Genomic DNA, 14,913 nt, shown 5'->3' with positions numbered 1-14,913 from the left:
CACGAATGGGCTCAGACAGTGACCATGTAGATGACTGTCTCTTGCCTTATTCTGAACATAGGCTACTGGGTGTCCCGGCCAGAATGGACCTCAGAGAGTTGTTACATGCCTCCAATGTGTTACTTTCCCCTTGCCTGACATCGATTTACCTAGTTATCCTTTCATTCTATGAATGTGCTAGTTTGACGGTGCTCCATTTGGGGACTAGAGTTAGAAACACGACGTGTGTGATTCCTGCCCTCATGGAGTTTACGTGCTCACTGGGCTCAGAGACATCAGGCAGCTGATAAAGGCTCAATCAAGGTGGTGAAGTGAATGGCAACCATTTCTGTTTATGTAATGTGGATTCTTTTACATTTTTCCTATGGCTGCTTTTATGCCATGGTGGCAGAGCTGTGTGATTGTGCCAGGTACAACATGGCCTACAAAGCCTGAAATATTTATTATCTGGCATTTGACAAAAATGTTTGCATCTGGCCCAATGCTTCAGATGTACACAGAAGTCTCTGCTGATGCCCTCAGTGTGAGGGGTGAGGTGGGAAGAGGGCTCTGGTGGGAACCACATGTGATCATGGACCCAGGATGTGACAGTTCGTGGGAAAGCATTCTCTTGTCTGGAATGTCAGTCCATTTAGCAAGGCCTGCACACAGGAAGCTGAAAACATTGTCATGATGCACTCCCTCCCCCCCATGGGAGAAGAGGAAATATTCTTTTTTCTTTCTTTCTTTTTTAATTGTTTGTTATTAAATCATAACTTTGTACATTGATGCATTTATGAGATTCAGAGTACTCCTTCAATATACAATGTGAAATGCTTACATTGAACTAAGAATATTCTTTTTTCTAGTGGAAAAATACAACAGGTTCGTGAGTCAGAAATGTCTACCAATTCCACCGTGTGCAAAGGCAGCTGCCAGATAGCTGTCCAGTCGGGAACTGATACACATTTCCCAGCTCCTGTGGTGTCCCTCTGTGGCCACACGACTAGCTCTCACCAGGGGGACCTGAGTGGGAGTGACCTGCCGCTTGCAGGCAGGGCCTTCAGGAAGCAGTGGCTGTCACTGCTCCACCCTCTTCCCCTTTCTGCTTTCTGGGTGCAGGGCACTCTGAAGTTCTAGGCAGGGCTTCTCAAACTCCCCTGTGCAGAGAGTCCCAACTCCCGATGGTCAGATGGGATCTTCCAACTTTACATGGAGTGAGAGTGATCCACATTCGGTAGAAACCATTTTTTCCAGTACTCATATGACCATTCTGTTTTTCACTTTCAGTATAATATTCAATCAATTACACCAGCTATTCAATACTTAATTACAAAATAGGCTTGTGTCAGATGGTTTTTCCCAACTATAGGCTAATGTGAGTGTTCTGAACAAGGTAGCTGAGCTAGACTCTGATGTTTGGTGGGTTAGGTGTATTGAATGCATTTTTTACCTAGGAGATTTTCAACTTGTGATGTGTTTATCAGGATGTAACCACATCAGAAGTCAAGGAACATCTGTATATGAGTCCCCTACAAGTGTGGGGGGATCTTCCTAAAATGCACCTTTCAAAAAGCAGGTCTAGAGCCAGGCCTGGTGGCTCACACCTATAATCCTAGCACTCTGGGAAGCCAAGGCGGGTGGATTGCTTGAGCTCAGGAGTTTGAGACTAGCCTAAGCAAGAGTGAGACCCGATCTCTACTAAAAAAAAAGAAAAAGAAAAATTAGCTGGGCATTGTGGTGGGCACCTGTGTTCTCAACTACTTGGGAGGCTGAGGCAAGAAGATTGCTTGAGCCCAAGAGTTTGAGGTTGCAGTGAACTATGATGCCATAGCACTCTATCCAGGACACAGAATGAGAATCTGTCTCAAAAAAAAAAAAAAAAAAAAAATACTAAAGAAAAGAAAAAGCAGGTCTAGGGCAGGGCCTGGACTCCTGCATTTCTAATAGGTGTCCAGGGCTGCTGGGGCTGCGGGGCTCATGCCACTCTGCCCTGCAGCCTGCTTCAGGGCCCGATACTCAGCGGGACAGCCCCTTTGATTAAGAGACTGGTGGTCAGTAATCCACCAATGGGTCCAGTGGAGCCAGAGAATAAAAGGAACAGAGGGCCCTGAATCACCGCACAAAGAAAAGCTACCTCTTCAACCAGCAACTCCTGACTTGTCGCCTGAGTGAGAAACAAGCTTTCTTGGGGTGTGACGGGTGAGCGTTATTTATCACAGCAGCTAGTCTTCTGGAAATAGTTCTCACAATTTGCTGCTGTTTTGAATATCTTGGCAGGGCAACTTAGGGTGAAAGCATCCCTGCTGCTCCCTTGCCTTCTTACGGCTGTGTGGTCCTTGTTCAGACGAGGGAAGGGGATCTATACCTAACAATGCTTGTGAACCTACCCTGCCCTGCCCCTTAGCTCCTTGAAGACAATGATTAGGGGGGAAACGTTTTTATTTTTGTTGAGTCCAATTAAAAACAGAACATGAAGATATGTTTGGGGATTGGGGTGTGAGTAATCTGCCTCTTCTGGCAGCAATGTCAGAGCAGGCCATGAGGGTCTTTGGTCTTTAGGGGCCAATGCAGGAAGCTCAGGGATAATCCCATAGTCAAAGGGGCTGTCCTGGTGAGTATCTGTCCCCAATGCAGGTTTCAGGGCTGAGGCTGGCTGGCCCAGGCCCCAAAGTGCTATCTCTCAAAGGCTGCTTGACTGGAGTAACAGGAGCCCGGGCAGGGAGTCAAACAAGTGAGTGTGTTATTTGGAGGAGTTGCAACTAGAGCAGAGAAACAGAGGGAGTCTGGCCCAGTCTAGGCCCCAATCTGGCAGAGGCCTTTTACATGCTTCCAGTAAATATTTACAGTGGGGAGGCCAAGTTCATCTAAGGAACCCTAACCAGCTGGACCCAGGGTACTAGCATTTAGCCAAGGACATTAGTGGAAAGCTTCTCTCTGGGTCTGAGGAGGGAAGGCGAGAGCAAGAAGGCCTGCCTCATCACCACTGCTCTAGTCCTGATCTTGTCTTTCCCAAATCAGACCAGGGCCAGGTCTGTTAAGCTCTTCTGGCTTCAAAGGCAAAGCTGGGCCTGAGCATGAGTAGAGGAAAGTCCAAAGGAAAGAGTGATTGAGCTTATTTTGGATGAAGAACATGAATGACTCCCAGATGCTAGCTCTCATCCCAAATGGTGCTTGAATAACAGCATCAGGGCCAGTTGTGTGAGAATTTTGTAGACACAGCTGCGAATCTGAGAAAAATCGCTAAGTGCCCACTCTGACTAGTCAGCGCCCCTTATGGTACCGAAAGCCATTCTTACCCCAGGGAAACTGCATTGGATTTAGAGAGATTAATTTTTTAAAAATTATCTAAACTTCAGCAAGTATTCACTGAGTACCTCTTAGATTTATACCCTGGGCACCAGGAGTGTTAATTCTAGAAACGCAAGATCAATCTTCAGTCCACACCTTGATGTTGGAGGCAAGAACCGAGAACGTGTGAAGTAAGAGTTGGAGTTGGTGCCTGCCCAGAAAAGGTCACCACAGAGTTGTAAGTCCCCCAGTGAGGTCTCCCGAACCCTCCCAGAAGGGCTCATGCCTGCCCTGAGACAGAAGTCCTGGGAGGCTGAGCTCAGGGCTTGAACTGGGGTGGGGCAGCAAATGGCAGAGGGTGGAGTGGAAGGGGAAGAGGAGCGAAGATCAGGGGAGCATAATGGTGGGTCCCATCTGGTGTTTTTCCTCTTTGATATTTCCCCCCATGGCCAGAGTGTTGTTTATAAGAAACCCACATCACATCCAGCCGTTCTGCCCAATTAGAACCCATCAATTGGTCCTGCTGCCTTTTGAATGGAGACCTGAGTTCTGGCCAAGGCCCATTAGGCCTGCGTGATCTGGACTCTGTGGCTCCGGCCTTCATTGGCAAGTTCTCCCTAGTCCTTTGTGCCCTCAGCAACCAGCTTGTGACAAGTCCTTGGATCTGCCAGCCAAGTCCACCCACTGCTCCCTCTAGGGTGACTAGACCACCTGGTTTTCCTGGGGCTGAGGAGCCTGCTGGAATATGGACTTTGTGATCTTATTTCAGACAAAAACACCTGAAGTTGGAGAAGCATGAATCCAGGTGTTCCTGAATAATATAGAGATACTTGGAAGATAGGTCCCTGAGTCTTCTGGCATTTGCTAATCTATCTAAAATAGATAATAAAATCATCAGGTGAGTTCATATTTATATTTTTCTCTTTTAAAACTGTAGGTTGATTACAAGTAATCCACCAGCCTTTTCCTACCAAAATAAATAAGAGCTGAGGAATAAGCAGCAAAATACGTGGATTGGAATTTTGGCAACCTGCAGTGAGTGAGTCACCCTGGCTCCTTCTGTCTGGACTCTGTCCCTGACGTTCCCACCCAGAGTGCTCCTGTGTGACTCCCAGTATCATCAGCTTTCAGCAGAGCTGTGTCTCCTCCCAAGAAGCCTGCCCGACTGCCCCTGCTGTGGGGTCCTTACCTCTCCACTGTGGTGCTCATCACAACAGCAATTACCTTATCCATCTAATCAATCGTGCAACGAGTTAACTGCTGATGAAAGGAGATGGGCCACGGGCCTGTCCAGTTCCCTGTCATGGTCCCTTTTCACAATACCTGGCACCTTGCTAACACCTAAAAAATATTTGTTGCCTGAGAGTCCCAGAGTGCCACTGCAAAGGTCTATGTGTCTCTGAATTGAGAATAAAAGTAACAATAAATATATGTGTCAAATATCTACTATATGCTCGGCTCAAATAATTTGCCCCTGGCTGTTTTTCAGCTCGGAAGATGGTTATACGTGTGCCAATTTTAAAACTGAGTAAACCACCACACATTTTTGTGAACTTTCTGGTATAGAAATTATTTTGTCACAATATTGAAATTGGAGTTCCTAGATGCCTGTGTGTGTTCTTGTGTGAGTCTGTGTATTAGACATGTGTTTTCATGCCCATGCATTAGTCTGTGTGTGTTCTTGTGTGAGTCTGTGTATTAGACATGCGTTTTCATGCCTGTGCATTAGTCTGTGTGTGTTCTTGTGTGAGTCAGTGTATTAGACATAGGTTCTCAGCCTTTACCTTGTACCTGCTTCACTGACTCCCTTTTGCTTGCTCTGAGGCCAGCTAAGGCCATCTCAGAGTTGGACAAGCATGAATCCAGGTGTTCCTGAATAATATAGAGATACTTGGAAGATAGGTCCCTAAGTCTTCTGGCACCTGCTAATCTTTAAAACTTGACAAGGGTTGTGTACAGGGATGTCTGTTTGGAAGCATTCTTTCTATGAATTTCTCCTTTTACTCCATGTCTATTATAGTTGAAACATTTGCAGCTTACTTGTATTATCTTGTGAAGGCCTGAAAAAATAAATCGCCTCATGTTTTTCCTGGTGGCACTTGGATTTTAGGAAGTTTTATCTTTTCTCATTCTTGGCTTCCTAGAAAAAAGCATTCCTCTCATGCTAACACTTTGGGGATGTATTTGCAATGCGCAGGACCCGCCCTTCCCAAAGGGTTCAGCAGACTCCCTTTGCAGTAGCCTTTGCCTTAAGGCAAGTACTAAAGATATTTCAAGAACATTCCACTTTCTTTAGTGCATTTTATTCTTCATTTCTAAGAGTCATTTTAACCACATTCGTTCAGAAGGACCCTGAAGCACTTGAAATTGCCCCACCTGTAGTCTCTGTTTCTCGAAGGTCCCTTCCAGGCGGACGTGTGTGAGTCCCTATGATCTCACCCACTCCTGACATCCTCCCTGCCTTTATCCTTGTCATTGGGTTTTCTCTGCAGCTTCCTCTGGTTGTGCAATGGGAAGAGCCCTGGATTGGAGTTGAGAAGTTTAGCACACACCTGCTGCTTAGTAGCTGTGTAACCTTGGCCTTAAAGACATGTAGCTTCTTCAACTCTAAAAGGACAATGTGTTCTAGTCCCATTTTATGTAGTGTGAGAATCAGATGGAAATGTCATAGTATCTCTTTGAAAATGATCCATTATTATATATATCCAGAATAATCATTCTGCCATTCTAATACTAGGTAAACTACACTGTCCATGTCCTTGGCTCTTGACCCTGGAACAAGGCTGGCCCCTTAGTGTCACTGGACCAATCTGTACAGACGTATCAGGCGGAGATGCCCCCGGAAGTCACGGGCATAGCATGCTCTGTTTCAGAAAACCCTGCAGATAAACAGGAAGGGTTAAATCACTTCCTGCCCTCAGAATAGTTTCATAAGGAATACTCACTCATTCGACAACTGTTTATTGCACACTTACTAAACACCACCTTCGTATTAAGGTGGACCTGGTTTTGAATTCTAGATCTGCCCTTTGGGAGCTTCAGGAGTGTTCTCAATCATTATTTTATTTTTCTCTTGTTCATGTCTGTTTTCTCTTGTTCAAGATTTTCAGGAAAACCTTTCATTCTTTTTGCATATTGTGTCACTTCTACATTCTATCAATTTGAGCAAATTTTCACTGACTGAAAAGGTGGGTGGTATATGATACGAACTCCCTCAAGGTGCTGCTTCTTCACTTCAGAATCTTTCCAAATCTCTGTCATCCTGGGGACATGCGCCCTCCTTCCCAGTCTTCTCTCCACCCCTGTGTTTGCTCCAGATTCTTCCCCTCACTCCATTTTCCCCTGGGCTTTTTACCTCTTCACTTACTGGTGAAGTGAGTGACCAGTCCCCCCGCCCCCAGACTCCAGCTCCTTCCCCGTGGGCTGAAAGAGGGGTGAGTTACCTTCAGAGTAAGAATCAACCAACCACCAACATTTTCTACTCTGCTTTTCCTTTGAGTTGAGATACTTCTGTCTTTGTTTCCTCCCTCCTCACTCACTGGGTGATGTAAACTTATTCTACTAAAAGGGCTCTTGAACCTCCAATAATCAAAATAAATGATCCAGTCTTACTCTTCATCCTTCCTAAGTGATGCCATTGTGGGGACACTGTGACGGCCCCTTTGTATTGGTTGAAATTCTCTCGTCCCTGGGATCCCATGGCCCAGCAGCGTTAAGTATCTCTAACCACTCTTTCCCTGACCCATCTTTCCATATCCACCTCCCAAATGTGGCTCTTGTCCCTTTTTTTCTCTTTGATCTTTACCTTGCAGATCATATCAAATTTTACTTCTAGGACAGTGGTTCTCACCTTTGGCTGTTCAACTGGTAAGCCTCCTTGAAGAGCTTCACAAAACCCCCTGTAGCCCAGGTCCCAGGGCAACCAATCCTGCCAGGATCTCTGGGACAGTTGCCAGTGGGGATCTGGGGAGTTGATTCCTACCTAAATCTCTGGACTTAGTCTCTCACCCAAACATTTTTTTTTTGAAACATCTCCATCTTTAGTCTGTGATTATTGTCTAGGACGAGTCTTTCCATCTGGGCCATCTGAGAGCCCCTCACACTTTATGTGTTAAAAACCGTAGTGCTGGCCCTGGTCCTCTTCCCATTTTCTCCTTTTTCACCCAGGCTTGAAGCCTGCAATTTTTCCTAACTCTGGGCATCTCTCTGGGTGGGGGAACCTATGGCCTTGGGGCCACATGTGGTCCTTTGGATCCTTCAGTGTGGCCTTATGACTGAATCTAAATTTTTACAAAACAAATCATTTTATTAAAAGGGGTGTACCAGAGAGATGAAGCTTTTCTTGCCTCCTTTGGTGCTTAAAAAGAACAGGCTTGAAAACAGAAGGCCACAGGTTCCCCACCTCCGGGTAGATATTTGACTTCCTCCAAATCTTAAATTTGACCCCAGTGTTGGAGGTAGGGCCCAAGGGGAGTTTGGAGGTCATGGGAGTGGCTCCCTTGTGAGTGGTTTGAGGCCATCTTCTTGGTAGTGAGTTCTCATACAGTTAGTTCCCCTGAGAGCTGGTTATTAAAGAGCCTGGCACCGCCTCCCTCTCTCTCTTCCCTCCTCTCTCACCACGTGGTCTCTGCACCCACCGGCTCCCTTTCACCTTCCACCCTGAGTGGAAACAGCCAGAGGCCCTCATCAGAAGCAGATGCTGGCTCCATACTTCTTGTACAGCCTGCAGAATCATGAGACAAATAAACCTTGTATAAATTACCCAGCCTCAGGTATTCCTTTATAGCAATGTAAACAGATGAAGGAATCTGAGGGCTGTTTGTTTTCTCTCCTTTTTTTTTTTTTTTTTTTTTGCAGTTTTTGGCTGGGGCTGGGTTTGAACCTGCTACCTCCGGTATATGGGGCCGGTGCCCTACTCTTTGAGCCACAGGTGCTGCCCTGTTTTCCCTCCTTAAGAGCTCCAGCAACCCTCCCCTCCATTCCAGACGCCTGGGTGTTCTTATCTCACCCCTGGACTGATGTTAAGCACCTGCCAGGGCTTCTCCCACCTCCACTCCCCTCCTCCTCACAGGACTGTCAGGATGAATTTTCAGAGCCAATGCTGATTTCGTCTTTTCTCTGCAAAGAAACCTTTACTGACACTCCATTGATAGATAATAGCATTTGGTCTGCTTTAATCTTCCCTTTCTTTCTCTCTGTATACCCTCAGTCAAAATAAATAGCTTCCTAGGCCCCTATTATTCCTCTAAATTTCCTAACTCTGGCTTTGCTCAAACTGTTCTCTCCCTTATATCTTTTCTGACTCTTGTGATCCTATCTATCCTTCAAAACCCAACTAAAATGTCGCTTATTCAGGACAACCTCTAACCATTTCTGTAGGCTACCGAATGGTTGACCATATTCTGTCATGTGTTAATTTCAGTCCTATCTATGTTCATAGATAACTTGGGAATAGGGCCTGTGCTCTAAAATTCGCCTGTAATTTTTGTATGTAGAAGATATTCTATTTAAAAGACAGCTGTAAAATTCACTGTGAATTCTAAAATTCACCTGTAATTTTTATATGTAGAAGATACTCTATTTAAAAGATAGCTATTTAAAAAATTTTATCATACTAAATTAAGACTTGCATATGTTAGTGCCTCTTTTAAGCTCACATGACTCCTAAAATAATTTTATAAAACACTGGATCCAATTTCATGTCTAAATTGACATCTCTGTTTTAAATCACAAATTAAAATGCTGTAAAGGATATATTTCTTTTTGTATGCATACTTAAAATATATTCTCATTTAAACCTTTTAATTACAGATTTGATGCCTTTAATTTATGGAAGATATTTGCCGTATAATGTAATAGGCAATGCCAGTCCATATGGTGAAGGCAGACAGGGAGCCAAATGACACATTCCATCAGAAAAAGTCTGAATTCATTTGGAAGTTCCAATAAATGTGGATGCTAACTCTTAGATAGGTAGAAACTTTGCCGGGGCTTCTTAAGGTGTTGTCTGCTTAAATCTTTCTTCCCATGCTCTCTTGATTCTCCCTGGGAGGGCTGTCACGTTGACTCCTTAGAGCAGCGGTTCTCAACCTGTGGGTCGTGACCCTGAGAACCACTGCCCGAGAGGTTTTTACATGTAGAAGTAATCCATCAGTGTGAAAATCAGGATGGGTGATAGATCTTTCTTTGTAAAGGACCCTTGTAGAGGGCAGGTGGATATGGACACACCTTGTTAGGGCTTTAGATCATTTATCCCCACTTAGGAAAGAAGGTCAAAGGTCACTTTGTTGCTTCACAGAGTGCGAGGTTCTTCCAGGTGAAATCATTCTCGGAGAGGCAGTTTCTTCAGAAGACAAGATTCCATCACCACTTAGAACCCTTAGAAAGAATGAAGCCTCTCATTTATGGTTGCTGGTTCCCCTCCCCATGCATGGTGGGACAGACTTGAGTTCTGGTGAATTCTCTGGTCACTGAGCTGCTCGGGTGACATGCTATCAAATGCCCAGCAAGGGTTTGGTTTAATTCTAGGGTGTTGCTCCATTGTTTATACCCGCATATTCATCACCACAGCTACTATTACTACCAATAATCATAATCATAACCTCTGCATGTTTAATTGGTGCCCTGCATAGATGAGACATGAGGCGAATGGAACGTATCATTAGACTTTGTACTTTTACTATTTTTAGACACTCTGGTTATTTTATAGGCATCCTGTCTGGCACTATGGTTGTCTGAAAAAGAAATCTCTGTTAAATCCAGATTCTTCCAGCAATGGGATCATTCGATTTTTGCCATGAGCTTGGCCTGAAAAAATAGCAATATCAAGAGGCGGATTCAACCTTGGGGGACTCCACATTTACACAATTTGGAGAAACACATTATTAGAAAGAGAACAGAAACTTTCAAGTAAGATCCAGGGCCCATGCACTGTGCTCAGCTTTACAGCAGATTCCCCAGTACTGTAGGGCTGGTGGTCAGGTTTCTGGTGGACTGTGTCATGCTGAGGATGCACATTTGAAGCTATTCCATCCACAGCCACAGGCTTTACTGTCTCTGGGGGCTATACTGCTGACTGCTTGGGTAGTGAATCAGCCCTGATGGAAGCCGGGGATTCTCTGCCCAAAGCCTTGCTGAGGTTCCGAGACAGCCTCTGCAAACTGGTGGGGGGCTATGGGTCAGATGTAGCCCGAAGATGGTTTGTTGTGATGGTGTTTTTTCTTCTTGTTCAATGTTTCATACACATGTGAAGTAAACTTGTCAAAACTTTAAAAACCATACCATTTCAAATAAAGAGCTGATTGTTTTTTCCTTGAGAAACTGGAAGACTGCTCCACACAAGACGTGAAAAAACAGCAGCTTTAGAGGAGGACATGCTCGCCCTTGGGCCCAGTCCTCACCTGGCTTTTTCTCAGATTTATCTACCTGACCTTGGAGACGTGGGGATTCATGATAAGGCCCCCGTCTGAGCCAACTGCCTTGCTTGCCTCATTCTGGTTCCCTGCCTTATCCCTCTCCAAATCCTTCTGATCCCTGACTTCCTATCTTCTTCACGTCCTAATCATTTTTCTGTTTTTTTCTTTTAAGATTAGTCATGCATCATGAATAGAACACCCCATTTTATGTTGCTTTGTAGGTCTTTGACTTTTTCAGCTTGCATTGGGCCATTCTTAGATTGTTTCATGAAGAACCACGTATATATATTAGAAATATCTTAACTTTTGTGTTTAATTTCATACTTTATGTCACTTTTTTTTCTTTTCACTTTCTTTTCTTTTCTACTTTTCTGAAAGTAATACATGGCATATTTAATGAAACATTTGTATTGGAATAAAAGATTGACAGTTTGGAAATTTCAGTCCTATTGAGGGAAAAAGTCTTGACAGGACTAAGGTCAAGAGCTCTTCCGTTTGATTGTAAACTCCCAATGGCTGGGCTGTTACCAACGCCCATGCAGAACTGTCTCCTCTCCCTGCTGCAGGTATTTGGCTCTTCATTATGGACCTTTACACTGCTGCTCACTAAATGCTGCCTTCTGCATGAACACCTTGGGATTTTGCATGAAAGACTCCAGAATTAAAAGGAAAAAAATGTGATAGAATTTACTGCTGATTGATACTTTAAATCCTTTTTGAAAAAAAGGTGCAGTATCAGTCAGTGTAGCAAGTCACAGAAATGTACGGCTCATTTATAAATGATGTACTGTAGCAAGCTGACAGGCAAATGCCAACTAGCTAGTCAGTGGTCCTTCCCATGTGACACCACTGCATTTAGAGTCACGCTTCAATGGATTTGGACATGAAATTTATACTTAAAAAAAATCTGTGGAAACGGCAGATTTTAAAAATTAAGTTAACCCCCAGTAATAATCTATTTCAGACGAGATCGGGCGCGTTTGGGGTGGTATGGGCGTAGACTAATAATCTATTTCAAATTAACACACAACCTATATAGTTGGAAAAAGAAAAGATTTTTGGATATATATTTTATTTGACAGTGTTTTAGAATATCATACAGTAAACAAGATTTCTGTAAAAGTTAATTTATCCATAGTGGTGCGTCTCATAAAAATAGTTGCTCACTTACAGTCTTTCTGTGACTATTAATACATGGAATTATATTTATAGAGATACAGCTGTACAGGGTAAATTCACAGCTAACACTACACAGAAATATTATTTGGAATGGGATTTAGATGATGTGCTGTCTTCACAGGTTATGGATTACAGCCGCATAAGCAATTACTGCACAAGTAGTAGCTGTGAACTGTGCAAATTAGAGTTTATGCCAGCGTAATCTCAATTTTTTTTCCTTTTGTAACACATGGAAAATAAAGGTCAGAGAATACAGTACCAGGACGTGCAGCTACACTACAGAAGCATTGCCCAAAACCAGAGTCAATAAATTAATGGCAAACTATACTGGATTTCTAGTCCAGGGGAGAAAGACTGATTGAGATTAAACCAAAAGTATTATAAACTGCTACATGTGTTTGTGCTTTTGTTTATGATGAATGGGTTTCATTTTTGGAAATTGCTTTTACAAGCTGCAAGACCCTTCACGTGAGGCTTTCAACTAGATTCTCTCCTTGTCAAACAACTAAGCTACTCCAGTGTCTGATGGAAATTAAACAGCCAGTGCTCAGGTTACTGCAATTACAAAGAGAGGGAGTCAGCCCAGGGAGGCTATTTTGTGTGACCTTCGTGAGGGACCTGATCTCTCCTTTTATTTACTTGACTACAAGTGCAGGGAAGTGAGGCTTATTTGCATTTGAACTCGTGTAAGAAGGCAGAATATGGGAAGGATGAAGCCTCATTCATTCAGGGCATATTGAAAACAAATTGCCTTCAGAAACATTTTACCATTTAATGTGTGTAGCTACAAAAAGTACCCATGGATAATTAATTGAAACTAACATTATACAAAGAAATACTAAAACAGCAGGGAAGAAAGGCAAGCCCTAGAATTTTACTAGAGGATCAATCATAGATCCACGGAGATAAACAGAAACATTAGAGGTTGCTAAGGGAAGAAAACACTGGCAAAGAATACAAGACAAAAGGAAACCAAATGGAAACAAAAGGAGAAAGAATAAGGAAAGGAAGATAAGCAGAAAGGAATGCTATAAAGACTTGTGTTCTTTAATGAAAATAAATTGGTTATAATAATGCTTTTTTAATATTAGAGATTCTTTATAATCAGAAATATAAGAAATGCTTTGCTTCTGCTCTGTCAAAGTGCAAATGAAGTCACGGAAAGAGGGTTTAAAATAAGACAATGAAACAAGTGAAATACAACATTGCTGACAAAGAAGCTATCTCTGCTAGCCTGGGACAATAGAACAGCCTTTTGTCATAAAGGAACTGCAGCGTTTGCCAATCTTGATTAAACAAATTGTGGCCCTTCAATTACAAAATTCATATTTTAGAGGAAACCAATTAAGATCTATGAGCTAAACTGCAAAATTTTGACTTACAGCAAACTGTTCCCTAGGATGCAATTTTTAAAACTTTTTTATCCTACCACTGAAAATGTACAGAAATATGATTTGATCACAAAAATGGTAGTAAAAATGGCATCACACCAATGAATTCACTAGATTTCTAATTCATCCTGCAGTAGGCAGGGAACACTGCTGCTATTACGGAGTATGGATGCCAAGGGGGAGCCGTGGAAACGTGTCATGGGGCAAACAGTTCTGAATGTTTCAAAGAAACCCTTTAACCCCTGTCTAGATATGTCAAGGACAATTTATTTACAATGCTTTAGATTAAAAGATATAATCTTGTCTCAGTTTCAGCTTGCTCCGTGCAGTTTGATTTTTAAGGCGATATTCCAGTTTGTGATTGCTCTTAACTTGTCCAGTTTCTTGATATAAAGTTTGGATGACATCCAAATCCTTCATGCAGTGGGGGTAATGTTTTATCCTTCTCTCTTATTTTTATTTATTTATTTTTTTTACTAAAGCTACACTGCACTATCTCTCTGCGATGTTCTTCACGTTATTTTGGTTCTTCCATAGCTGCCAAAGCCCCCACCGTAGGACCGGGGGCTTCAGGGTCAGTTTGGGTCTGCGCGTGGACGCTGCGCCGCCCATGCTCATCGGACACGTGGGACTTCACGTTGACGCTCCCAGGCCTTAGGTGCCTCGTGGATCTATGCGTGTGACAGTGAAAATAAATTAAAACGCCGTGAGACGGAACCTAAGAAGCACGGCCCGCGTCCAGGCGGCGGCCGCGTCCTCGCTCATCTGCCCGCGGCCGAGGCGCCGGGTTTGAGCGCGCCCGGCAGCTTGTCGGAGCCCGGCACCTTCCAGGGCCCCGGCGCCACGGCGGGCTTGCGCGCGGTGGCGCCCCCTGGGGGCCGCGGGCCCGGCCGGGGACCCGCGCGCGCACCCGCCCTGCCCTCCGCCTCCCGCGCGCCCGGCCGTTCCGCGCCGCCGCCGCCGCCCGGGCCGGCGAACGCGGGCGCGCCCCCGGGGCCTTCGCGCCGGCCGAGCTCGGGGCCCGCCGCGGCGCGGGCTCCCTCCTTCCCGCCCGCCGCGTCCGCCGTCGCCGGCCCGGGCGCCCGGGCCTCCGAGGCGGGCCTGCCGGCCTCGGGCCGCCCCTGGCCGCCGGGCGCCTCCTCGAGCCTCGGCCGCGCGGCCCTCTGCGGACTAGCCGAGCGCTCCCTCTGCTCCCCGAGGCGCTGCTTCTTCTGGCCGCAGGCTGAAAGCTCCTTTGGTTTCCTAACGTCGTGTTCCCTTTTGATATCCCAAGTTGGGTCTGGGCTTATCTGGTGGGAAGGGTCGGAGGGTGGGGCTGGATGCGATGGAGAGAATGAAGAGAGGCCGTCCTCCGCCGAGGCGCCTACTTCCGGCAGGCCTGGGGCGGCGGCAGCGGGAGCACTCCAGGCGGGGGGTTCGTCTGCGGACGGGAAGCACAGGCGTTAGCGGCCGCGGCCTTCCTGCACCCCGCCACCCCGCGACGCGGGCCCGGGCGGGCAGCGGGCGGCTGCTCTCGGGGCCCCAGCCACTGCCACCCCCACCCTCACCCTCACTCTCACTGCCCGGAGGGCAGCCGGCCGCGCCCTGGGGTTCCGCGCGCTCCCTGCCCTTCCTACCCCCCGCCCCGTCCCCACGGGCAGCCGGGGAGGACCGTGCAA

The 14,913-nt window shown here is 45.5% G+C and overlaps 1 protein-coding gene across 6 annotated transcripts in view; it reads right to left on the bottom strand.

The window, feature by feature from the left end:
- Positions 1 to 11,740: 11,740 nt before the first annotated feature.
- Positions 11,741 to 14,913, bottom strand: part of MAGI2 (membrane associated guanylate kinase, WW and PDZ domain containing 2) — a 1,522,816-nt gene continuing 1,519,643 nt past the window's right edge. For 4 of the 6 annotated variants that reach the window (XM_053609528.1, XM_053609530.1, XM_053609531.1 and 1 more), the window contains one exon: positions 11,741 to 14,675. In XM_053609528.1, coding sequence (XP_053465503.1) covers positions 14,017 to 14,675 — 659 coding nt within the window. In that variant the 3' untranslated portion in view covers positions 11,741 to 14,016. The remainder of the gene's footprint in view (positions 14,676 to 14,913) is intronic. The other 2 variants (XM_053609533.1, XM_053609534.1) reach the window with 2 other exon arrangements.

This window comes from Nycticebus coucang, chromosome 11, assembly GCF_027406575.1.
Source record: "Nycticebus coucang isolate mNycCou1 chromosome 11, mNycCou1.pri, whole genome shotgun sequence".
Lineage (NCBI taxonomy): Eukaryota > Metazoa > Chordata > Mammalia > Primates > Lorisidae > Nycticebus > Nycticebus coucang.
This window is presented reverse-complemented; position numbering and strand designations above follow the sequence as displayed.